This window comes from Pristiophorus japonicus, chromosome 18 (assembly GCF_044704955.1).
Source record: "Pristiophorus japonicus isolate sPriJap1 chromosome 18, sPriJap1.hap1, whole genome shotgun sequence".
Lineage (NCBI taxonomy): Eukaryota > Metazoa > Chordata > Chondrichthyes > Pristiophoridae > Pristiophorus > Pristiophorus japonicus.
The window spans coordinates 68760336-68784387 of NC_091994.1; the positions used below are offsets into that span (position 1 = coordinate 68760336).

Below are 24052 nucleotides of genomic sequence, written 5' to 3' on the forward strand. Positions count from 1 at the left end.
TTGGTATAACCGCTCTTGCATCCCACATGATACAATCTTTATCGACTGATAAATCATTCCTACGAATGAAGAATGGATGTGTATCTTTGTCTGTTACCTGGTTTGGCCATCCATTTGCAATATACTCATACACCTTTGACATCACTGGGTCACGTTTGGTTGTTCTACCAATCTCTTCAGCTGTGACTGGCAGTTCATCAATGTATGAAAAATAAAACACTTCTTCCCTATCGGGTGTAACTTGTGATGGGGAAGGCAATCTAGACATTGCATCAGCATTACTGTGATCAGCTGATCGTCTGTATTCAATATCATATGTATATGCTGACAAAATCAAAGCCCATCTCTGCATTCGGGCTGCAGCCAATGTTGGAACTGGGGACTTTGGATGGAGAATTGTTGTTAGGGGCTTATGGTCCGTAACGATGGTAAACTTATGACCATACAAGTATTTGTGAAACTTCTTGACCCCAAAAATTAATGCCAAAGCTTCCCTTTCAATTTGCACATAATTACTCTCACTGGCAATGAGAGTGCGTGAAGCAAAAGTAATTGGTCTCTCCTCCCCACTACGTGATACATGAGAGATTATATCTTTATATTTCACCGGTACGGTGATACGACCTATCATAAGAATTTTCTCTCCCGAAGTAGCCTCGCTGCCCTATCTTGGATTTCTCCAGTTGGAAATCACATAATTTGTCGCGATATAGTGACTCCGGTACTACACTCAAGGATGCACCTGTGTCAATGTGCATTGGTATCCTGAATCCCGCAACATCTATGTGGATTTTGATGCTTTCAGAATCGCTGTCCGTTAACCTCGTGATCCTGATGACATGTAAGTCTAACATCTCCTCGTCCTGTTGTTGTTCTTCCATGCTATGTAGTCGCTTGTGATTTCTACTCATAGCTTTGAACGCTGGACTCATAGCTTTCAAAACTGGTTTACCCTTCAGTCGGCATGCCTTCGCCAGATGCCCAGTCTTTCTGCAGAAGAAACACTCTGCCTTCACGAATGGACAACTTTGAGCAATGTGTTGTCCCAGGCACCTATTGCACGACTTTGACGTTCTGTTAGAATTTCCAGTTTCTGAGACTTTGGGCCCCCACCGTCTTTTACTTTGAACCTGAAGGTGATTTACCTCGGTTGACTGATGACCATAATTATTATTTAATTCTCGGGCATATTGTTCGGCCATGCCCATCGACCTCGCTGTCTGACAAGCAATCTCAAAAATCAATTCATCCGTCGTCAATAACTTCCTTCTGATCGCATCATTTTTCACCCCACAAACAAAATGATCCCGTAATGCTCAGTTTTGAAAGTTTCCAAAATTACAGTGCATCGAAGCTTTTTTAATGCTACGATGTAATCAGTGATACTTTCATCAGCCTTTTGATTCCGTATCCCAAAACGATAACTTTCAGCAATTTCTAACAGTTTGGGGTTATAGTGCTGCTCCAGCTTCATTAAAATCTCTTTAAGCGTTGTGTCCTTTGACTCGTCAGGCACAAGGAGATTTACAAGGGTTTCGTATAATGCCGGACTCGCCTCCAATAAGAAGATCGCTTTCTTACATTCCAACACAGCCCGGTTGTGAACTGCATTGTCTGGAACTTCAATTATGTTATTTGCAGTGAAATACATTTCTAGCCGATCCACATACGTTTTAAAACATTCCCGGTCGTGTCTATATTTCCCCCAAAAATGCGATTACACCTGCCATTTTAATCTCTAGCTGTTCACACTGTGTGCTGTATTTTACCTCGGATTTTGTAGCTTTTTCCAAAGACAGAAATTTCCAAAGTCTCGCTGTCGGCTGGCTGAATCCTTCTCCAACAAAATTTAAGCTTTAAATCATCCTAAAGATCCCATCTCGCCACCAAATGTGATATATTCACAGAGCACAAGCACACACAGCTTCCTACATGGCAGGCAGCTCTCCGGAAATCTGCCTGGTTCAGTTTAATTATTCACTGTGCAATTGCAGTACACAATACGTCGACATCCATAGTGTGGAGCTACAAACATTACAAGCTTACAGACATTACATCTCACTACCTGTAGCAAGCCATTATATCCTTCAGTTCTCCAGCTCAGTCAGTAGTGGTGCTACCGAGCCGCTCTTGGTGATGGGCATTGAAGTCTTCCACCAAGAGCTCATTCTGTGCCATTGCTACCCTCAGTGCTTCTTCAAAGTGGGATTTAGCATGGAGGAGTACTGATTCGTTAGCTGAGGGAGGGCGGTAGGTGGTAATCAGCAGGAGGTGTCCTTGCCCATGCTTGACCTGAAGCCATGAGACTTCATGGGTCCGGACTCAATGTTCAGGACTCCCGGGGCCACTCCCTCCCGACTGTATACTACTGTGCTGCCACCCCAGGTGGGTCTGTCCTGCCGGTGGGACAGGACATACTCAGGGAAGGTGATGAAGGAGTCTGGGACATTGGCTGGTAGGTTTGATTCTGTGAGTATGACTATGTCAGGCTGTTGCTTGACTAGTCTGTGGGACACCTCTCCCAATTTTGGCACACATCTCCAGATGCTAGTGAGGCGGACTTTGCGGGGTCGAATTGGCCGAGTGTGTCTTTGTCGTGTCTGAATCTGATGCCGAGGTCGAAGCTGAGTGGTCCATCCTGTTTTATCTTTATTATACTTCTTTGTCATGGTTTGGTATAACTGAGTGGCTTGGTGGCCATTTGAGAGGGCAGTTAAGAGAGAACCACATTGCTGTGGGTCTGGAGTCACATATAAGCCAGTATGCACTGATCCACAGAGATAATTATTGACATCAAACATTCTGCTAATGTGGCAACACTCTGAAATAAAATGTAAAAACCCAGCAAGTTGTTCTGTCCACTGAAGGATGAAATTGACTGAGCCAACACAGAGCCTGAGCCGAGATTTGACAGAGGAATGTTTCCGACTGTCACAGTTAATCCTCCACTTGCCTGTGGGGAGCCCCAGCATTGCTAGGTATGGGGAATGCCAGAGAACGATCTATATAATAGACATGATGGTGAGCTTCAGCAAAGCAATGCAGAGTTCAGTGGCACTATGCGACATGGTGCGGGGTAATACACCACAACCCAAAGCACAATTTGTAACTGAAAGTAAACTAGAGTTGGTCCCAGGTCCGGTCTGTGTATTAGTGACCCAATGAGCCACTGGTGGATACTTTACAGCGCATTCATTGAGGTCGTGTTGCACTCTAATTTATTTCAAAGTGTGAGTTACAAAACTGATTTAATTTGAGCCCTGAAGCAAATCTCAGAGAGACATTTACCCTATTAATCTGAGAGTTTGTTGGCAACTTTAGAAGAGTATTCCGAGCATAATTAAAGGACATTGCACCAATATAAACATGTCGCAACTTGTATTACCTGAAAGAAAAGAAAGACATAGATTTACATTGCTCCTTTCATGACCTCAGGATGTCCCAAAGTGCTTTACAGCCAATTAAATGTAATGTCGTCACTATTGTAATGTAGGAAATTCAGCAGTCAATTTTCACACATCAAGCTCCCACAAACAGCAATGTGATAATGACCAGATCATCTGTTTTTGTTACGCTGTTGAGGGATAAATATTGGCCTGGACACCGGGATAACTCCCCTGCTCTTCTTCGAGATAGTGCCATGGCATCTTTTACATCCACCTGAGAGGGCAGACTTTGTTTAACGTCTCAACCAAAAGACAGCATCTCTGACAGTGCAGCACTCCCTCAACACTGAAGTATCAGCCATGATTTTGTGCTCAAGTCACCAAAGTGGGATTTAAACCCAGGACCTTCTGACTGAGAAGGGAGTGTGCTACCTCCTTAGCAGTGGCGGACACAATCCTGAATACCTCATGCCAGATGGAAAAGCTCAACATTATTATTCTGGACATTGTTCAGTTGGGAGCCACAAAGCCTATTGATGGTTTACATCAATGTGCTCAAACTATCAGCAATACTGCTCAGAAAAAGTTGTGAGGCAGAACATGGTTACTTCAGAACACTGCAACAAACTCTACAAATGTTTTAATAACTTCTGATAAGTTGATAAATAAGATTGCCAGTATTTTGTGAATCAATCCATGTTTTGTCCGTATGTTTCATGTCACTGTCAAAAACAATGAACTCAGTGAAATAAAAAAGTTGGGCTTGAACTTGACATGTTTTTCTTATCCTTAGTTTAAGTTAAATGATAAATGTTTCACAAACAACATCAATGCCAACAATAATAAAAAGTAAGAAAAAGGGAACTGAAAGTTGGCATTGATGGAGTTCAGAAGAATCAGGCTGAAAACCAGCCCAATTACATCACACTTCCAGTATGACCCTCCCTCTCTCCCAGAAGCTGCATGTTAACCAAGAAAATTCAGAACCTTCTAGGCTCCGTTAAAGTCTGCTTCTTAGTATTCTCCTTCAAGAGACAATAAGGTAAGAACTTAATCTACTGGATACAATTCTGCGGAATAAAGCTGTTGAAATAGTAACATATTTTATGGCATGGATATTTTGAAGTGTATCATGATTAGAAAGTTGAAAAAAAATTAACCCCTTCACCACTAAATCCTTAGCAGAGGGGTTAATAACTGGGGTAATAGATTTAAAGTAATTGGTAGGAGGTTTAGAGGGGATTTGAGGAGAACTTCTTTCACCCAGAGGGGGGGTCTGGAACTCACTGCCTGAAAGGGTGGTAGAGGCAGAAACCCTCACCACATTTAAAAAGTACTTGGATGTGCACTTGAAGTGCCGTAACCTACAGGGCTTCGGACCGAGAGCTGGAAAGTGGGATTAGGCTGTTTAGCTCTTTGCCGGCTGGCTCAGACATGATGGGCTGAATGACTTCCTTCTGTGCCTAAATTTCTATGATTCTCTATAAACAATTCTAAACAGGTTCTCCTGTGAAACATTAAAGTAACATTCGAGAAATGTAGAGCAGAGAATATTTTAGGATTTATGTTAATTGTTGAATAAAGTGAAACAACTTCTAACAGCAATATTAAAGAGTTTGACATTAAAATGCTTTGCAATCTTTAGAGAGTTAAAATATAAAAGCTGTCACATCACTGAACAATTTTAATAGATCCGTACTCTGCAAAGAGCCAGATAGCTGACTTCAAAGAAATGGGATCGCAATCTTTTATTGTCACTGTCTCTCCACAAGCTCCTTGCTGGAGGCTGTCATCAGCATGTACGTAGTTTTAGAAATGATTCACGTTGCTAAAAGACAGCCTGGAAGAGCAGAGCATGAAATACTGTGACATCAAACAATTAGTGACTTCAAACTCTCTAGTGATTAATAATGATAAATTAGTGCTAATTTTTACAGAGTCAGATTGTACTTCTCACTGTTTCCTGCAAACACACAGTCAGAATGTACATGTAACTGTATCCTGACAACACACAGTCAGACTGTACTTCTCACTGTATCCTGACAACACACAGTCAGAATGTACACGTCACCGTATCCTGACAACACACAGTCAGACTGTACTCCTCACTGTATCCTGACAACACACAGTCAGCCTGTACACCTCACTGTATCCTGACAACACACAGTCAGACTGTACACGTCACTGTATCCTGACAACACACAGTCAGACTGTACACGTCATTGTATCCTGACAACACACAGTCAGACTGTACTCCTCACTGTATCCTGACAACACACAGTCAGACTGTACACGTCACTGTATCCTGACAACACACAGTCAGACTGTACTCCTCACTGTATCCTGACAACAAACAGTCAGACTGTACTCCTCACTATATCCTGACAACAAACAGTCAGACTGAACTCATTAAATTCATTATAATCTCGTGTTTTATGTAAAAAGAGATGTCTCAAATACATTTCTTACAGTTCTGTTCACCATATTATGAAAAGGATATAGAGGCACTGGGGAGGGTGCAAAAAATATTTACAAGGATGATACCAGAAATGCGAGGTTATACCTATTAGAAAAGGAGCTTTTTCCTCCAGAAAAGAGAAGGCTGAGGGGTGACCTAATAGAGGTCTTTAAAATTATGAATGGTTTTGATAGAGTGGATACAGAGAGAATGTTTCCACTTGTGGGGAAGAGCATAACTAGAGGTCATCAATATAAGATAGTCACCAAGAAATCCAGTAGGAAATTCAGAAGAAACTTCTTTACCCAGAGAGCAATGAGAATGTGGAACTTGCTGCCACAGGGAGTGGTTGAAGCGAATAGTATCGATGCATTTAAGGGGAGGCTAGACAAGCATATGAGGGAGAAGGGAATAAAGGGTTATGCGGATAGATTTAGATGAGGAAAGACGGGAGGAGGCTCGAGTGGAGCATAAACGCCTTTATGGACTGGTTGGGCCAAATGGCCTGTTTCTGTGCCATATATCCTATGTATGCTCCTCACTGTTACCTGTCAACGCACAGTCAGACTGTGAACCACAGTGTACCTCACAACACACCATCAGACTGCACTCTTCACGATTTCTTGTAAGAACACAGTGTGGCCAAAATTGCCATTTCCTTAAGGCCTGTTCCCGCTGCAAATCGGCGGCCAGGCTGCGGAGTGAAGTGGTCTCCGACTTGTGTTAGAATGGCCGCTGCTAGCCCAATTTCCCTCCTGAGTTTTCCCAGCAGTGTCCCAATCACCGCTTTACCGGTCCGCTGCTGCTGATTCATGCACACTGCCGATCTAACCCCACGACGGCGATGGAAAATCTTCGACCCGCCCGGCAGTGCCAAAACAACCTTCTCGCGGTGGTCCAATGAGACTGTGGCCTTCTGCAACAGCGGTGTGGCTTCCCTTAAAGGGGAGGACACACTGCTGCTGCCGCCCAGATTTTTATTTGTTGGCCGACTGCCATGTCACTCCGACAATTATGCCCCCGGGTTCAGCCGGGCCGCCAACAGGAATCCTGGCACGCACCACTTCTTGGGTGCCAGGCCGCTGGCCCGGCCGAAACCCTCCCTGGTGATCCAGTGGGTCGAAGTTTTACAAGCGCGGGGGCTCCCCCCTTTAATTGAAGGGGAGAGCCGTGGCGACGCGGTGCCGTGATGACATCATTGCGGCGGTGATTCTGCTCCCTCCCCCAACCTCCGCCCCTCAGTTGGGTCTAGCCACCGCCCCCATTATGACCGACCTCCGGAGCGAAACAAAAAAAAAAACGAAGAACGCAATTTCGCGAAAGAGTCGACCTGAACCGCAGCTGCGTTAAAAACCACCAAAATGGGTGCGTGCTTGCGCCCCGTTTCAGGTGGGGGACAATTTGTACCCCAGTCAGTCTGCACTCGTCAATGTGACCTCCTAAAACACACTCAGAATCTTCACCTCCGCTCCCTCAAGTCCAAGGAACACAAACTTCAACACATATGGCGGACAACTGGTTTAACCATTCATTGCCAGATCTGGCCGGACCACATCAAGTATTATCAGGTCCTGCGTCCTCTACCAAAACCGTTCACTACTCCAGGACTTTCCTGGAATGCAATGATCACCCCCCTCGCTTTTTTCCTTTACTACAACCCGCCTTCTTAATGCCTTCTCCCCACCTCCACCTCACCTCCAACAACAAGGGCAAGGGGCTCATAGATTTCTTTGTCACTAAAATTGAGACCATCCATTCAGCTGCCTCTGCTGCTTTGCCCCTGCCCTAGCCCTGAACTCACACCTTTCTCCAGTTTCTCTCCGATCGCCCCTCGTGCCCTGTCCAAACTCATCTTGTCCATGAGACCCACTTCCTGCTCCCTTGACCCTATTCCCACCAAATCACTGACCACCCAACTTCCATTTCTGGCTCCCATGTTAGCTGTTATTGTTAACGGATCTCTCTCCTCAGGTCCTGTTCCCCTTCACCTTCAAATCTGCCATCATCAGCCTCTCCTCAAAGCAAATCAACCCTTGACCCCACTGTCCTTGCAAACCACTGCCCCTATTTCCAACCTCCCTTTCCTCTCAAGGTCTTTAAACCGCACAAATCCGTGCCCGTCCTTCCTGGAACTTCATGTTTGAATTCCTCCAATCCGGTTTCCGCTCCCGCCACAGTATCGCAACAGCTCTTATCCAAGTCACAAATAACATCCTATGCGACTGTAACCAAGGAAAACTATCCCTCCTCGTACTACTTGACCTGTCCGCGGCCTTTGACATGGTTCATGACATCATCCTCCTCCAACGCTTCCCCTCCCTCGTTTATCCCTATTCCCCACCCTCGGTCTCCCCACCTTCAGTCTCCCCTCCCTCAGTCTCTCCCCTCCCTCAGTCTCTCCCCTCCCTCAGTCTCCCCTCCCTCAGTCTCTCTCTTCCCTCAGTCTCCCCTCCCCTCCCTCAGTCTCCCCTCCCTCAGTCTCTCGCCTCCCTCAGTCTCCCCTCCCCTTCCTCACTCTCCCCTCCCTCCGTCTGCCCTTCCTCAATCTCCCTTCCTTCAGTATCTCCCCTCCCTCAGTCGTCACATCCTCACTCTCCCCACCCACAGTCTCCCCTCCCTCAGTCTCTCCCCTCCCTCAGTCTCCACTCCCTCAGTCCCCCTCCCTCAGTCTCTCCCCTCCCTCAATCTCTCCCCTCCCTCAGTCTCTCCCCTCCATCAGTACCCTCTCCCTCAGTTTCCCCACACTCAGTTTCCCCTCCCTCAGTCTCTCCCCTCCCTAGGTCTCTCCCCTCCCTCAGTCTCCCCCCCCCTCAGTCTACCCTCCCTCAGTCTCCCCTCCCTCCGTCTCCTCTTCCTCAGTCTCCCCTCCTTCAGGCTCTCCCCTCCCTCAGTCACCACATCCTCACTCTCCCCACCCTCAGTCTCTCCTCGCTCAGTCTCGTTTCATCTCCCTCAGTCTCTCCCCTCTCTCAATCTTCCCTCCCTCACTCTCCTCTCCCTCACTCTCCTCTCCCTCACTCTCCCCTCCCTCAGTCTTCCCTCCGCCAGTTTCCCCTCCCTCACTCTCCCCTCCCTCAGTCTCCTCTCCCTCAGTCTCCCCCCCTCAGTCTCCACACCCTCAGTCTCCTCTCCCTCAGTCTCCCCTCCCTCAGTCTCCACACCCTCAGTCTCATCTCGTCTCCCTCAGTCTCTCCCCTCCCTCAATCTTCCCTCCTTCACTCTCCTCTCCCTCACTCTCCTCTCATTCACTCTCCTCTCCCTCACTCTCCCCCCCTCAGTCTTCCCTCCGCCAGTTTCCCCCTCCCTCTCCCCTCCCTCAGTCTCCTCTCCCTCAGTCTTCCCTCCCTCAGTCTCCACACCCTCAGTCTCCCCTCCCTCAGTCTCTCCTCCCTCAGTCTGCCCTCCCTTAGTCTCCCCTCCCCTCCATCTCTCCTCTCCCTCAGTCTCTCCTCCCTCACTCTCCCATCTCTCAGACTCCCCTCCCTCAGTCTCTTCCTTCCCTCACTCTCCCCTTCCTCGGGTCTCCCCTCCCTCAGTTCCCGCTCCCTCACTTTCCCTCCCCCTGGTCGTGGGAGGCCTCCTGGTTCTTGGAATTTCTCGCACACCGGCTGCTGCAGAGAAACCCTGAGCAAAACTCCTCAGCCAGAGGGACCCAGCCTTTGTGAGGTAAATGCAGTGACATTTGCAGGTGTCACGTGACCAGGGCGCCTCTAAACCTCCAGATTGCCTCCAACAGGAGTTGGTCACTGAAAGGCAGACTATCGTCCTCACAGTTACCTGTCAGATTCACAGGGGCAGAATTGACAGAAATACTCATATCTCAATTAAAACTAACAGACCCCAAGAGGATAATTTTAACTCCCAAAATGGGTGGGCTTGGGTCGGGTGAGAAGTTAACATTTTTTAAATTTCAGATCCGTCCCTAAACCCCTCAAACGCACACACTTGCGGTTTTAATGGAGTCGGGACGAGGGGTGGGTGATCAATCTGCTCGCAGGAGGTGGCTCGTTCGGTAAAACTTTTTAAGGAGACTGCGGCCTCCATTTTAACAAGCTTTTTACTTTTAATCCCTACCGGCTGAGTTTCTCGGGCCTCAGGAGGCCCGGCAGGTAAAAGGAGGTGAGACGGACTGGATGCACCAGGTCAGAGGCTGCACAGCACTGCTTGTGCACCAGGAGGAGCAGGAGTGATTCCCCCACCGGCCCCCCGGCCCAAGCAGCTTACCTGCTTCCAGCTCCACGATCACCGACTGCCCCAATCTCCTCCCACAACTCTCCCCCTGACCACCATCTGCCCCCATTCCGACCACACTCTGTCCCTGCCACACAAACTCTTCCCCCTGACCACCATCTGATCCCCCATAACCACCATCGGCCCCCCAACCACCATCGGCCCCCCAACCGCAATCTATCACCCTGACCACAATCTCTCTCCCACACACCACAAGCACCCCACCCCACCGCGACCACATTCTCTCCCTCCCTCTCTCCCTGCTCTCTGCTCCTCAGCTGTGATCTTGTGCCACAGGCCTGTCAGTCTGTCAATCAGGGAAACCTGCAGAAAATATCTCAAGGACCTCCTGTAGTTGATATCTGCAGGACATCCTGCGTCAAAATCCTGGAACTCCCTCCCTAACAGCACCGTGGGAGCGCCTTCACCACACGGATTGCAAAGGCGGCTCACCACCTCCTTCTCAAGGGCGATTGGGGATGGGCAATATATGCTGGGCTTAACAGCGACGCCCACAGCCCAGGAACAAATAAAAAAATCCTGGAAACACATACTCCTCGCCCCACTCCGAGCGCCGGCCCCTGTAAATATTGGGGTGCAGGCGCCTATGGCCCCCAGTCTGGGAATCACTGCCTAACACTGGCTATAGTTAAATCAGCACCGAGTCATCATCATCATAGGCAGTCCCTCGAAATCGAGGAAGATTTGCTTCCACTCTTAAAATGAGTCCTTAGGTGGCTGCACAGTCCAATACGAGAACCACAGTCCCTGTCACAGGTGGGACAGATAGTTGTTGAGGGAAGGGGTGAATGGGACTGATTTGCCGCACGCTCTTTCCGCTGCCTGCGCTTGGTTTCTGCATGCTCTCGGCGACGATACTCGAGGAGCTCAGCGCCCTCCCGGATGCACTTCCTCCACTTAGGGCGGTCTTTGGCCAGGGACTCCCAGGTGTCAGTGGGGATGTCGCACTTTATCAGGGCGGCTTTGAGAGTGTCCTTGTAGCGTTTCCGCTGCCCACCTTTGGCTCGTTTGCCGTGAAGGAGTTCTGAGTAGAGCACTTGCTTTGGGAGTCTCGTGTCTGGCATGTGAACAATGTGGCCTGCCCAGCGGAGCTGATCAAGTGTGGTCAGTGCTTCAATGCTGGGGATGTTGGCCTGATTGAGGATGCGAATGTTAGTGCGTCTGTCCTCCCAGGGGATTTGTAAGATCTATCGAAGGCATCGTTGGTGATATTTCTCCAGTGACTTGAGGTGTCTACTGTACATGGTCCAAGTCTGAGCTATACAGGAGGGCGGGTATTACTACGGCCCTGTAGACCATGAGCTTGGTGACAGTTTTGAGGGCCTGGCCTTCAAACACTCTTTTCCTCAGGCGGCCGAAGGCTGCACTGGCGCACTGGGGGCGGTATTATATCTCGTTGTCGATGCCTGTTCTTGTTGCACCGAGTGCACAGTCACACACTGACCACTAGATGGACCAACAGACAGAGAGAAATGATGGAGAGAAGTTCAATTGCAAATTATCTCTCTTTGTGTAAAACCACAGATATAAATTGATTTAGGCCGCAAAATTGGGAAGTCTCGCACCAGCTGTTAAGGCCGGTTTTGCAGAAAATATGGCGGCCGCCTTGCTTTCGCCCACTTGCGGCACGGAATGTGGCAGCCGTCATTTTGGGAGGCGGGCAGCGCTGCCATTGCCCGAGCTGGCCACCCACATATAAATGATGCAGATCGTGAAGTCAATCGTCACCGCTCGGGGTACCTCCCTCTCCAAACCACGCACAGATAAACATGCATGCAGCAGCAATACAGAGAGGCCTCCAGCGTTTCCTAAAGGGAAACACACTTCTTTCAGGTCAGTTTACATTTTAGTTTTTGGAACATTTTTTTACATTTTATTGGAGTGGAGGCTAGGTGCAATACATTAAAAACATTGAAGGGAGGTGCTGCTAGACACTTGCAAGGCTTTGGTTGTTAAAGAAAGGCATCTGCTCCCAGTCCTGGGTGCTCCAGTTGCAGTGCCCCTTGGGCTGCAGCAGGACATGGAGATGGAGTAGAGGCAGCAAAGGGAACAAGCTGCTCGCAGAGGGAAGAGGAAGAGGAGGAAGCAGAAGATGAGGAAGCGGCCGGGAAATCCGGAATGGAATCATCCGCTTGCGGTCCCAGTGAACACAATCCCAATTCCCCTTTCAACTTTAGTCCCAGACCTTCCCTTCCCTCTGGTACTGACCATCGCAGTGTCCTCTTGGTCACAATAAAAGCCCCCACAAAGCAAACCTTCCAATCCAATTTTATCCATGTATGCATCCAATATTAAAACAAGAAATCAACTAATCACCCTTGTGCATTCACTCAGTTACTGTCTTGCATCTGCCTTTGCCTATCCTACCGAAGTCACACCAAGGCTTCTTTGGCAGCACCTCCCAAACCCGTGACCTCTACCACCTAGAAGGACAAGGGCAGCAGGTACATGGGAACACCACCACCTCCAAGTTCCCCTCCAAGTCACATGCCATCCTGACTTGGAAATGTATCGGCCGTTCCTTCATCGTCGCTGGGTCAAAATCCTGGAACTCTCTCCCTAACAGCACTGTGGGAGCACCTTCAGCACACGGACTGCAGTGGTTCAAGGCGGCTCACCACCACCTTCTCAAGGGCAATTAGTGATGGGCAATAAATGCTGGCCTTGCCAGCGATGCCCACATCCCGGAACAATTTTTTTGTAAAGTGCTACCCCAGTGGCTGCAGCAAGGCCGGTGGGAGGCTGCTGACTTTCAGTGGGGGACACTGCAGATGGTCTTGTTGGTCGATCTCGAGGAGCTGGTGGCTGGGAGCGTAAAATCGAGCCATGGTGTTTCTTCTTCTTCACTCTCCTCTCCCTCTTCTTGGTCAACCACTGTCTGGGCAGGTTGTATTTCTGGGGTGTGTGAAATGAGGAAGGTACAAGGTTAGGGTTATGAGAAGCAAGAGGTGAATGCTTACACCATGTGAAGCTTGTACATCAGAAGAGATTGTGGGATGAGGGGGAAGTGGGATGTGAGAAGGAGGATACCGTGTGAGGATACTGGCATCTTGTATGCTTCCTGCCCCGCCATTGGCCAAGGGCCCAGCCATGCCCCTGCCAAGAAAGACCAGCACCGTCTCCTCCAAGGGGGTGAGGTGAAGCTAGGAATGGTGCTTGGTAGAGATTGGTGTTTGGTAGAGATTGTTGGTAGGTGAGTGATGGGGGTGCTGGGGGTCGTGCATTGAGCTGTGTGTGAGGCTAGTGATGCAGTTGGTAGGAGACGGCTTTTGAAGATGCATTCACTTGACCTTGACGATTCGTCTGAGGTCATGAGACTTCTTTGGGCACTGGAGCCAGGTCCTGGGGCCTCGGCAATCTGGTCCCACATCCTACTCACTGGAGAGCCTCCTGGCCCCCTGTGGGTAGAGGATCTCTCTTCCAGTGTTCACCCTCTGCACAAAGCTGGAGTGCTGCTTGTGAGATTTGAGTATCCATTCCCTGGCCTGTTGAGCCATTTCTATTAGCACTTTTACCATTTTTAAAGTGCAGAAGGCAGTTCAGCTTTCAGAAGTGCAGACTGCCGAGTTCTGAAGGATTTTCAATTTTGATTTCTCAGAAGGCAGTTGAGCTTTAAAGGCCAGAGCCTGTCTTGTAAAGGAACAGGCTAGCTTTCAGTAAAGGCCGCCCCACTCCAGCGACGCGGCATTGGCCCCCCCCCTGCTGAGCATACAGCCTATCAGCAGTGCGATCGTCGTTGGACTGTAAAGTAGCAGGCAGCACCAAATTAAGATGCTGCCCACGCTTTCTAAGCAGGCGCGCCTCTAGGTGCTCGCACCTGTTTTTGGGTCTTATCGAATTTTACCCCCACAAAACTTTAAAATGAGACATAGTTGCACGTACAGTTTTGGTCTCCTTATTTAAGGAGGGATATACTTGCAATGGAGGCAGTTCAGAGAAGGTTCATGAGGTTGATTCCTCAGATGAAGGAAGGTTGAACAGGTTGGGCCTATACTCATTGAAGTTTAGAAGAATGAGAGGTGATCTTATTGAAACATAGAAGATTCTGAGGGGGCTCGACAAGGTAGATGAGGAGAGGATGTTTTCCCTCGTGGGAGAATCTAGAACCAGGGAGCATAGTTGCAGAATAAGAGGCCGCCCATTTAGAACTGAGCTGAGGAGGAATTTCTTCTCTCAGAGGGTCGAAATTCTGTGGAATTCTCTGCCCTAGAGAACTGTAGAGGCTGGGTCATTGAATATATTTAAGGTGGAGATCGACAAATTTTTGAGCGATAAGGGAGTGAAGGGTTATGGGGCGCGGGCAGGGAAGTGGAGCTGAGTCCAAGATCTTATTGAATGGCGGAGCAGGCTCGAGGGGCCAAATGGCCTACTCCTGCTCCTATTTCTTACGTTCTCATGTCTATTTTGTTCAATGTAATGCTGCCGAATGCTTTGTCTTTCTAAGTATGTACATAAGTTTGTTTTGTGCTGTGTTGAGATCTCCATGGTTTCTGGCCTGTTCTGGCTGCTCCTGTTTCAGATCCGACAGACTGTCTCCAAACACGCCATGGGTCCCAATCGCATTTCCCTGATGCTGCTGTTGGCGGTGCTGGCTTCATTGGTTGAAGGTTTTGACACCAATTCTGGAGTCCCTGGGATACCCGGGTTTCATGGAATACCAGGAATACACGGCAAAGATGGCAGAGACGGCCCAAAAGGAGCGAAAGGAGACCCAGGTAAACAAGCCCTGTGGTCTTCATATTATAGAGCGAAGATTTAGTGTGTTATTCCACTGTAAACAACGCACTTTTATAACTTTTAAAGAGAGAGCCAAGTTTACAGAGCAGAAGGAGACCATTTGGCCATTCGTGTCTGTGTCGGCATTTTGCTGAAAATTAATCTCACTGTCCCATACCCCAACAATAGCTTGTACCTTCCCCTGCTCCAAATATTTCCTAATTTTTTTCCTTTCTGAGATTCACCAGGCCGGGGTACAAGGACTGGGAAGGGATTGATTGGCTGGGTCGGAGATTGGTGGGACCCAGAGATGCTGGATCTCTGGCCAAAGGGTTTGCAGTGGGAATTGGCGCTGGGAGCAGGCACAGGCTGGGAGAGTGACATGGCCTGTGGGAATTCCCGCTGCTTCCCCCACCTCCTTAGCTCGGAGCAATCTGGATCCAGGCAGGACGCTGGCGTCCAGGTCAAAAGGAGGGGCTGTGCGTGGGGTCCACAGAGGTGGCCAGACCTGGGCCTTGATATGGACCTCAGGAAGGCTGCAGGCTGGCACCCGCTCGTTTATAAAGGGAACACCTTCCAGTGTCCTTGGCGCTCTCAGGCTGTTGCACTGTCTCTCCGCGATTAGCTTTCCAGTGAAGCCGCTTTCACCGCCCGCTCACTCCCTGTGGATGCCTGAGATGTGACAATATTGGCGAAGTTACCTGCCAGAATAATGACATTACATGGCCCTGTCCTGCCAAGACCCCGCTATCAGTGTACTGGTATCAGTCACAGTGATAATCAACCTGTCAGATTATCTATAAAAAACAATCTGGTTCACTAAAATCCTTTCGGAAACCTGCCATCCTTGCCCGGTCTGGCCTCCATGTGACTCCACACCAATGTGGTTGAATCGCAACTTACCTCTGAAGTGGCCCAGCAAGCCACTCAGTTATGAGGGACGGGCAATAAATACCAACCTTACCAGCGGTGCCCACAACCCCACAATTAATAACAGATCATCATCATCATCATAGGCAGTCCCTCGGAATCGAGGAAGACTTGCTTCCAATCTAAAAGTGAGTTCTCAGGTGACTGTACAATCCAATGTGGGAATTACAGTCTCTGTCACAGGTGGGACAGACAGTGGTTGAAGGAAAGGGTGGGTGAGGAGTCTGGTTTGCCGCACGCTCCTTCTGCTGTCTGCGCTTGATTTCTGCATGCTCTCGGCGACGAAACTCGAGGTGCTCAGTGCTCTCCAGGATGCTCTTCCTCCACTTTGGGCGGTCTTTGGTCCGGGATTCCCAGGTGCCTGTGGGGATGTTACACTTTATCAAGGAGGCTTTGAGGGTGTCCTTGAAGCATTTCCTCTGCCCATCTGGGGCTCGCTTGTCATGTAGGAGTTCGGAGTAGAGCGCTTGCTTAGGGAGTCTCGTGTCGGGCCTGCGGACAATGTGGCTCGCAAAACGGAGCTGGTCGAGTGTGGTCAGTGCTTCGAGATGATGTAATAAAACATACTCCGATAGGGTCAGGAGTGCAGGCCAGCGCTGGATATTGAATCTGCCGTCATTATGGCAGTGAGGTGGGATCGGGAAACTTTGCCCCCACAGTCTATGCCCCACCTACCACCTGTGACAGCACATTCCATGCTGTAACAACGCTCTGCAAGAAGAAATCTCTCCTAGCCTCTCTCCGCACTCACAGTCAAAGTGCTGTGGTTCCTCTGCACTTTAGAACATAAGAAATAGGAGCTGGAGTAGGCCATTCGGCCCTTCGAGCCTGCTCCAGCATTCAATAAGTTTGGCCTCAACTCCACTTCCCTGCCTGCTCCCCATAAACCTTGATTCCTTTAATCACAACATTGCTTGTGAAGATCCTTTGGGTATAAGTATCACCAAGACCTATCAGATAATTCTACTTCTATAAATCGAATCTCGTATCTGGAGTGCCTAATCCCAGTACACTCCTGTATCTGGAGTGCCTAATCCCAGTTCACTCCTGTATCTGGAGTACCTAATCCCAGTTCACTCCTGTATCTGGAGTGCCTAATTCCAGTTCAGTCCTGTATCTGGAGTACCTAATCCCAGTTCACTCCTGTATCTGGAGTACCTAATTCCAGTTCAGTCCTGTATCTGGAGTACCTAATCCAAGTTTACTCCTGTATCTGGAGTACCTAATCCCAGTTCACTCCTGTATCTGGAGTGCCTAATTCCAGTTCAGTCCTGTATCTGGAGTAGCTAATCCCAGTTCACTCCTGTATCTGGAGTGCCTAATCCCAGTTCACTCCTGTATCTGGAGTGCCTAATCCCAGTTCACTCCAGTTATTGCCACTCAAGGTGATGCTGAATCTATACCATATGTTCTTCAAATCTTCACTCAGTACAGGTCTGAGGTGCATCCTTGCAGATGACTCATGGATCATTGGCAAGAGGCCGAGAGCAGGATCCCATTCTGTCCTTTCTACGGGGAATATTGTGTGGTCTTAGAAACTCTTCAGAGATTGAGGGAAAAAGTCCTGTCAGAATTCCTACATAGCTGATTCAAGGCGAGATATCAAGAAGTACTCTTTGCCCAAAGCAATCCCAACTGTGGACTGAATGAGCCAATCGCAGCTGTTCAAATGCTGTTAATATCCTGCCATCGTGGGTTTGCTGCACTTCCCAGCTGTCTGGTTACATCAGTTCGAGGGAAGGACTGTCTGAACTCTGATATACCCGGAGCAAGGACATTCACAATTGCCAAACCAAGAAGATGGAACAGAGTCTTTGCATTGTAAGAATCAAACACTTCCGTGTATATAACGCTTCATCACATCACAGAAACCTCTTAAAGTTCTTCACACTAGGAATCTGTGGGGGTTTCTTCTCTCAAAATGATTACTTTGTGCTTTTTGACAGGGATCCCTGGCTTAGCTCTCAGTCAGGGTGAAATCGGTGATAAGGGCGATCCAGGAATCACAGGCCCAACCGGAAAAAGAGGGCGCAGGGGGTCGCCAGGAGAAAAAGGAGACGCAGGCAACGTGGGAGAGAAAGGTGAGATCGGGAGATCGGGAGACCACAAGAGCACGCTGAAATCGGCCTTTTCTGCAAAGCGAGGTGGGTTTGAATACCCTCCAAGGGACTCGCGCATCAGATTCAGTAAAATCATATCGAACGACCAAAATCACTATGACAGCAACACAGGGGTGTTCACCTGCAACATAACCGGCTACTATTACTTTGTATACCATGCGACATCGGATAATAACTTGTGCGTTAGCCTCAACAAGAACGGAGTGAAGAAAGCTGGCTTCTGCAATCATGGAAATTTCGTTCAGGTCAGTGCAGGAGGGGTTGTGCTTCATCTGCGGATCAATGACAAGGTTTGGCTCGAACCAACAGATTACAATGCCATGATGGGGAAAGAAGATCATGACAGTGTCTTCAGTGGATTTCTCCTCTTTCCAGATTAAGAATTCAAAGAATAAAAAGATTTTTGGCTGAATGCTCGGCTGAAAATGATAAAAGATTGTCTTTATTATAAGTATAACATTTGCCTATTAAAGCTGAAACAAATAATCTCAGCATCCTTCTCTAATTCATGTTATGTGTTGCCAGTTTAAGAGTTGTTACCTGTTTGAATACTCACCACCGTGAATGATGTCAGTGCTGCAGAATGGAATGATTTAATCTCCCCGACCTACACTGGCTCCCAGTCCAGCAATGCCTCGATTTCAAAATTCTCATCCTTGTTTACAAATCTCTCTTCCCTATCACTGTAACCTCCATCAGCTTAACGCCCACCCCCCCACAGCCCCCGGAGATGTCTGTGCTCCTCTAATTCTGGCCTCTTGGGCATCCCTGATTATAATCACTCAACCATTGGTGGCCTTGCCTTCTGTTGCCTGGGCCCCAAGCTCTGGAACTCCCTCCCTAAACCTCTCCGCCTCTCTACCTCTCTTTCTACTTCAAGACGCTCCTTAAAACCTACCTCTTTGACCTAGTTGTTGGTCATCTGCCATAATTTCTTTTTATGTGACTCGGTGTCAAATGTATTTGTTTTGTCTTGAAACACTCCTGTGAAGCGCCTCAGGACGTTTTACTACATTAAAGGCACTATATAAATACAAGTTGTTGTTCTCTGATTGGTGAAGTGGCCAAGTGTAATGCAAGCTATGTCTTGGCACCCAAACAAAGCCCCTTAGAAAGCACTGACTATTACTGGTGCAATAACTTACTGCAAGGGAGAGGGTTACATGGAACCAACTCAATGAGTGGCATCGCGGCACCTGGAAACTGCAGGTTGCATACTTCTGATGTCGAGCGTTGCATTATGTTTGAGCGCTGTTATTTGTGCTTACCGCTTCCATCATTTACTACAGCGAAGTTAAACTAACTTCATTGATACAGATGATGAGCCTGTCCCAGGGAGTGGAGATGGCAGCATTACTCTCAATAATTCAGCCCATGATTCAGTGCATCACACGTATGATGCAATCCAGTGTCACTGTGTCAGATCCAACCCTATTCTCACTCAGAAGCTTGGGTATTAATTGTAATGTGAAAAGATGGATCTCTGCACTCCTCCTCCTGCTCCCCCACTTGGGTCCCACTGAGATGGTAGAAATTGACACTCACCTGGTGTGAAAGGTGAAAAAACATATTGCTGTTCCAGTCACTCTAGCAACTTGGCCTGGAGGCTAAAATCCCACACAGATCAAAAATACTGATTGCCCATTATACAATCTTTCATTCAAATATATCACATTGCTGTTTCTGGGAGCTTGCTGTGCGTAAATTGGCTGCCGTGTTTCCTACATTACAACAGTGACTACACTCCAAAAGTACTTCACTGGTTGTAAAGCGCTTTAAGACGTCCGGTGGTCACGAAAGGCGCTATAGAATTCCAAGTCTTTTTCTTTAAAAAAATTCTTTGTTCGACACTTAGAAACCCCCATTGTTTCTGCTGCCCTTCAGTACTAAACTTGACAGTCATATTCATAAAAGATCACGTCATTCACACATCAATGGTGACATTTATGGTATGGCTGCCTCCTTTGAAAGGCAGATTCAGACTAGTGATTTCATCATGGAATCTGTAAGAGGCAATTTTATTTCAAATCTTATAGTCTAAGTCAATTCTAAAATGTGGTTAAATTAATGTACTGACTTCAGCATACACATAGTGAGACACATTGTTAAATGGATAAATCTGTGGGTTGTTTACTAATACACACTAAGATATTTCAGTACGAACCCCTAGGAATCTATAAACTGGCCTGAAAAGTCTAGTCGGCCCATTTAGGAGTTGTTCCTCTTTACTGCAGTAATCCTTACTCTGCGACATGTGAGAAACAGCCAGAAGGTAAATAATTAATTGTTGATTCTTGTATTTCCAATGCTTATAACCGTCACCTGTTTCTGCATATAACATGTACACGGACTCGCAACTGAATTATTAGAGAAAATGTTCAATAAATGTGTCTTACAGCGAGGATTTTGTTCATTGCCTGATAATTCTGGTTCCAACTCAAAGTCACTTCAGTGATGTCAGCTTCAAGCGAAGTTAAGTCATGAAATTAGCCCATAAACTGCTGAATAACATCCACATGGGACTAATTGGAGTCTCAAAATGCGTACAGCAATGATATGCCAAGGTGAGTGATTGCAAGGAATGTGCCAATTGATCAACATGTGCCTGTCACTCATACTCTCACGTCTCACTCTACCTTTTCACAAATAAGTAATTAGTAAAAATGTTAGAATGATATTTTCTCACAATGTGCAGTGTACTGCGATTCACTATAAGGAATACTCAGTGGTCGGCTGACACAGCAATATGCGTGGATATTCTCAGAGCTAAAGAGCAGGTCCCAATGGGAGATCTGTCATTCTCTTAAAAGAAAATGTGCACATGTTCTTTATATTGCCAGATATCAAAGAATTGGGCACCAGAGGGACAAGGATAGCGAAGGATCAGACAGAAGCTAATGTTGCACACTGTCTAACTTAGCTGAAGATGTTAGTCGGCAAGGATGATGCCTTCAAACCCAGAGGTACAGAGGTGTTGATAGAAACCAATATGGACGGCATTGGTCTTGCCAACATTCAGCTGGAGGGAATGTTGGCTAACACATACATTCCAAGAGTGTCTCAGAAATTTACAGGAAGTAGCGAGGTAGAGCTGGGTGTGATCACTATAGTCAAGGAAACAGGTTCTATGAAGTCTCTCTGGAGATCCTGCTGGATGAGGTGCAGGATAGGATGAAAGTCCTGTACCTGGGTACTGGGGAGAGGGTGCCTAAGCATGAGGCCAAGCCACAACAACAACGTCAGTGATCCCGGAGGGTTGTCGGGCTGGAGAAGGTCACAGATATAGGGAGGGGCGAGGCTAGGGGGGGATTTGAAAATAAGGATGAGTATTTTAAAATCAAGGCATTGCCAGATGTTGTCAGGTGGAGCCAATGTAGGTCAGCGAGTACAGGGGTGATGGGTGAACGGGACTTGGTGCGAGTTAGGATACAGGCAGCAGAGTTTTGGATGAGCTCAAGTTTATTTAGGGTGGAAGATGGGAGGCCAGCCAGGAGGGCTTCGAATAGTCAAGTCTAGAGGTAACAAAGGCATGGATGAGGGTTTCAGCAGCGGATGAACTGAGATAAGGTCAGAGTAGGGCGATGTTACGGAGTGGGAAATAGACATTCTTGGTGATAGTGTGGGTATGTGATCGGAAGCGCATCTCAGGATTAAATATGACACCAAGGTTGCAAACGGACTGGTTTAGCCTCAGATAGTTGTCAGGGAGAGGGATGGAGTCCATGGCGAAGGAACAGACTTTGTGGTGGGGACTGAAGACAATGGCTTCAGTCTTCCCAATGATTAGTTGGAGGACATTTCTACTCATCCAATGCTGGATGTCGGACAAGCAGTGTGACAAATCAGAGACAGTGGAGGGTTCGAGAGAAGTGGTGGAGGTGAAGTTGGGTGTTGTTAGTGTACATGTGGAACCTGACATTGGCCCAGAAATCCCAGCCTCCCCGGGTCCGTACGGAGTGTGTACAGGGTGTGTACATACCCAGGAAGGCATCGGAAAAGCCAGTTTTCAGCGCACAATGCACAGGCGCTGAAAACTGGCTTTTCCGATCTGTCAAGGTCCAGCTAGACAGATCCTCCACATCTCGGCAGCCAGGACATTCGCATGGACAAGATTGCGGTAGTTACCCATATCTTGCCTAGCGGATGCCCTGAAAACTCTTGCGTCTGATAAAAGCATGCGCATAGCCTACTTTTACAGGTGTAAGAGTTTTAAAAGATTCAAAAACATAATAAAATAAACTTTTTAAAACCCTGCCCACTAAGGTAAGTTTATTTTAAACCATAATTAAAAAAACTTTCTTAAAAATCGGAAAAAAATATATTTTTTATAAAACATTAATAACTTTAATTTAAATGAATATTAAATATGTTGTATAATTTTTATTTGTGTTTGGGTGTTTGGGGGGGTTTCTCTATCATTATAATCGGAACTCCTACTTACAGAGTTCCCATTATTATGAATGAGAAAATACTGTACCTGGATTGGCTGCCCAGTGCCATGTGATTCCAGCTCCAGCATACGGATGTCCTGATGTGCATGCGCTGCGATGCGCAGGGAGAGGAGGCCTCGGAACCGGGATCGCTGGTGGGCGCAGCAGATTCAGATAGGCGCGCATCTTTTTTCCCTTTTTCTGTCGTTCGCTCGCGGGAAGACCTCGACCGGGATTTTTGGGGCATTGTGTTTTCAGATGAGGGGTAGCATGTAGATGAGAAATAGGAGGGAGCCAAAGATCAATCCTTGGGAGACTCCAGAAGTAACGGTGTGGGAGTAGGAAGAGGAGCCATTGCATGAGATTCTCTGGCCTGGAGGGAAATGGCAGAGGTGGTCAGCTCCAGAAGCATCACTTCTAATATCTGGACAATGTTGGAAAAGTCCAAGTCAATGCAAATTAAAATCTCGAGAGATGCATAATGGCCAACTGAATCATTATCGCCTGATTCACTGTATTGTATAGGGTCAATCACATAGGGTTAATTATGATATTCCGACATTTACAGTGTGTTTTCTGCTTCATGCCTCATGGAATGTTGTTGATGTAGAGAGAGAGAGAGACCTTGATGTGCACACCAGCTTGTTTATGGGATGATCGGCGCCTCGCGGTTTCATGCTTTGTGGAAGAACAGCTGGGGCATCACAGATTAGGAGTTGGCCATAAGCCACATGCACCCATGTTTGTTCAATAGTATAAAGGAATGGAACTGTCCAGTAGCTCTTTGAACTTCACCTTGTACCGTGATTCACGAGCAGTGCCGGGACCCCCAAGGCTCCTGACCAGCCATCGTTGCAGAATTCCCGACGGGCAGAAGGCCATGAGCTTTGTTGCATCTTATCATACTTCTCTTTTCTTCGTAAACTGTATTATGTTTCTTTTCTCTCAGTAAATGGTGTTTTATCTTTACTTCATTTGTCTTGTCTCTTATTTAACATTCATCCAGATCCCGAACCTGGGTCTATTATTATCGATCCAAAACATTTTGGCGTAGTCGGCAGGATCTGGTAAAATGTTTAAGAAAAGACAAGAAGCAGTCTCCTCCTGCGGGAGAGAAGTACAGAATACCAGGGTGCAGCATGAGGGATGAGGGTTTTGGCTCTCTTGCCAATGTGCTAGGCCGGTTTGGATCCCTGCAACATTGGGATACGCCGTTATTGGAACAGAGCAAAGATAGAACCGTACCCCACGCGGTACTGTCTCCCCTGGAGGAGGCGGGCTTCCCACAGGAGAAAAATAGTCCCCCACAAATGAGATGGGTTTTGTTGACAGCATTAAGGGCGGTGTGTAAACAACTTAAGGAAAGTGAGGCAGAAAACCTACAGTTAAAAACAGCTGTTAAGGTTTTGGAAAGTCAAAACTCGAATCTGACTGAAGCGGTCCGCACTGCACAAGAGCGGGCGGATAAAGTCAATGAACAATCAGAAACTTTAATATGCCGTCTGGTGACAGTACAAAATAAAAAGAAAGCCAGACGACAGAAATTACAGATAGATCGGTCAAAGGTACGTGCATTGGTAGCTGGACCCACTTCGGATCCGGCTTGTTGGGACGTAGACATCTGGTACTCCTCTGACTCAGAATATGAGTGGACAGATGTGGAGGGGGGGGAACGGGTGGAAACTAAAGACCCTCCCCCATATGCTCTGAGCATGAAGCTAGACCCCTTATGACAAATAAGATGAAATAGCAAGATGGGGA

The 24052-nt window shown here is 47.6% G+C and overlaps 1 protein-coding gene across 1 annotated transcript; it reads left to right on the forward strand.

Annotated features, from left to right (window-relative positions):
• Nucleotides 1-4328: 4328 nt before the first annotated feature.
• Nucleotides 4329-20263, forward strand: LOC139228769 (complement C1q subcomponent subunit C-like). Its single transcript, XM_070860111.1, has 3 exons — nucleotides 4329-4428; nucleotides 14615-14810; nucleotides 17688-20263. Exons 2-3 carry the CDS (start codon nucleotides 14642-14644, stop codon nucleotides 18239-18241), a joined length of 723 nt encoding a protein of 240 aa, XP_070716212.1. The 5' UTR covers nucleotides 4329-4428; nucleotides 14615-14641; the 3' UTR covers nucleotides 18242-20263.
• The last annotated feature ends 3789 nt before the right edge of the window (nucleotides 20264-24052 follow it).

Coding starts and splice junctions, on each gene's coding strand:
- LOC139228769 (XM_070860111.1), top strand. CDS start 14,642: ATGGGTCCCAATCGCATTTCCCTGATGCTGCTGTTGGCGGTGCTGGCT. Junction 14,811..17,687: donor AGGAGCGAAAGGAGACCCAG/GTAAACAAGCCC, acceptor GCTTTTTGACAG/GGATCCCTGGCTTAGCTCTC.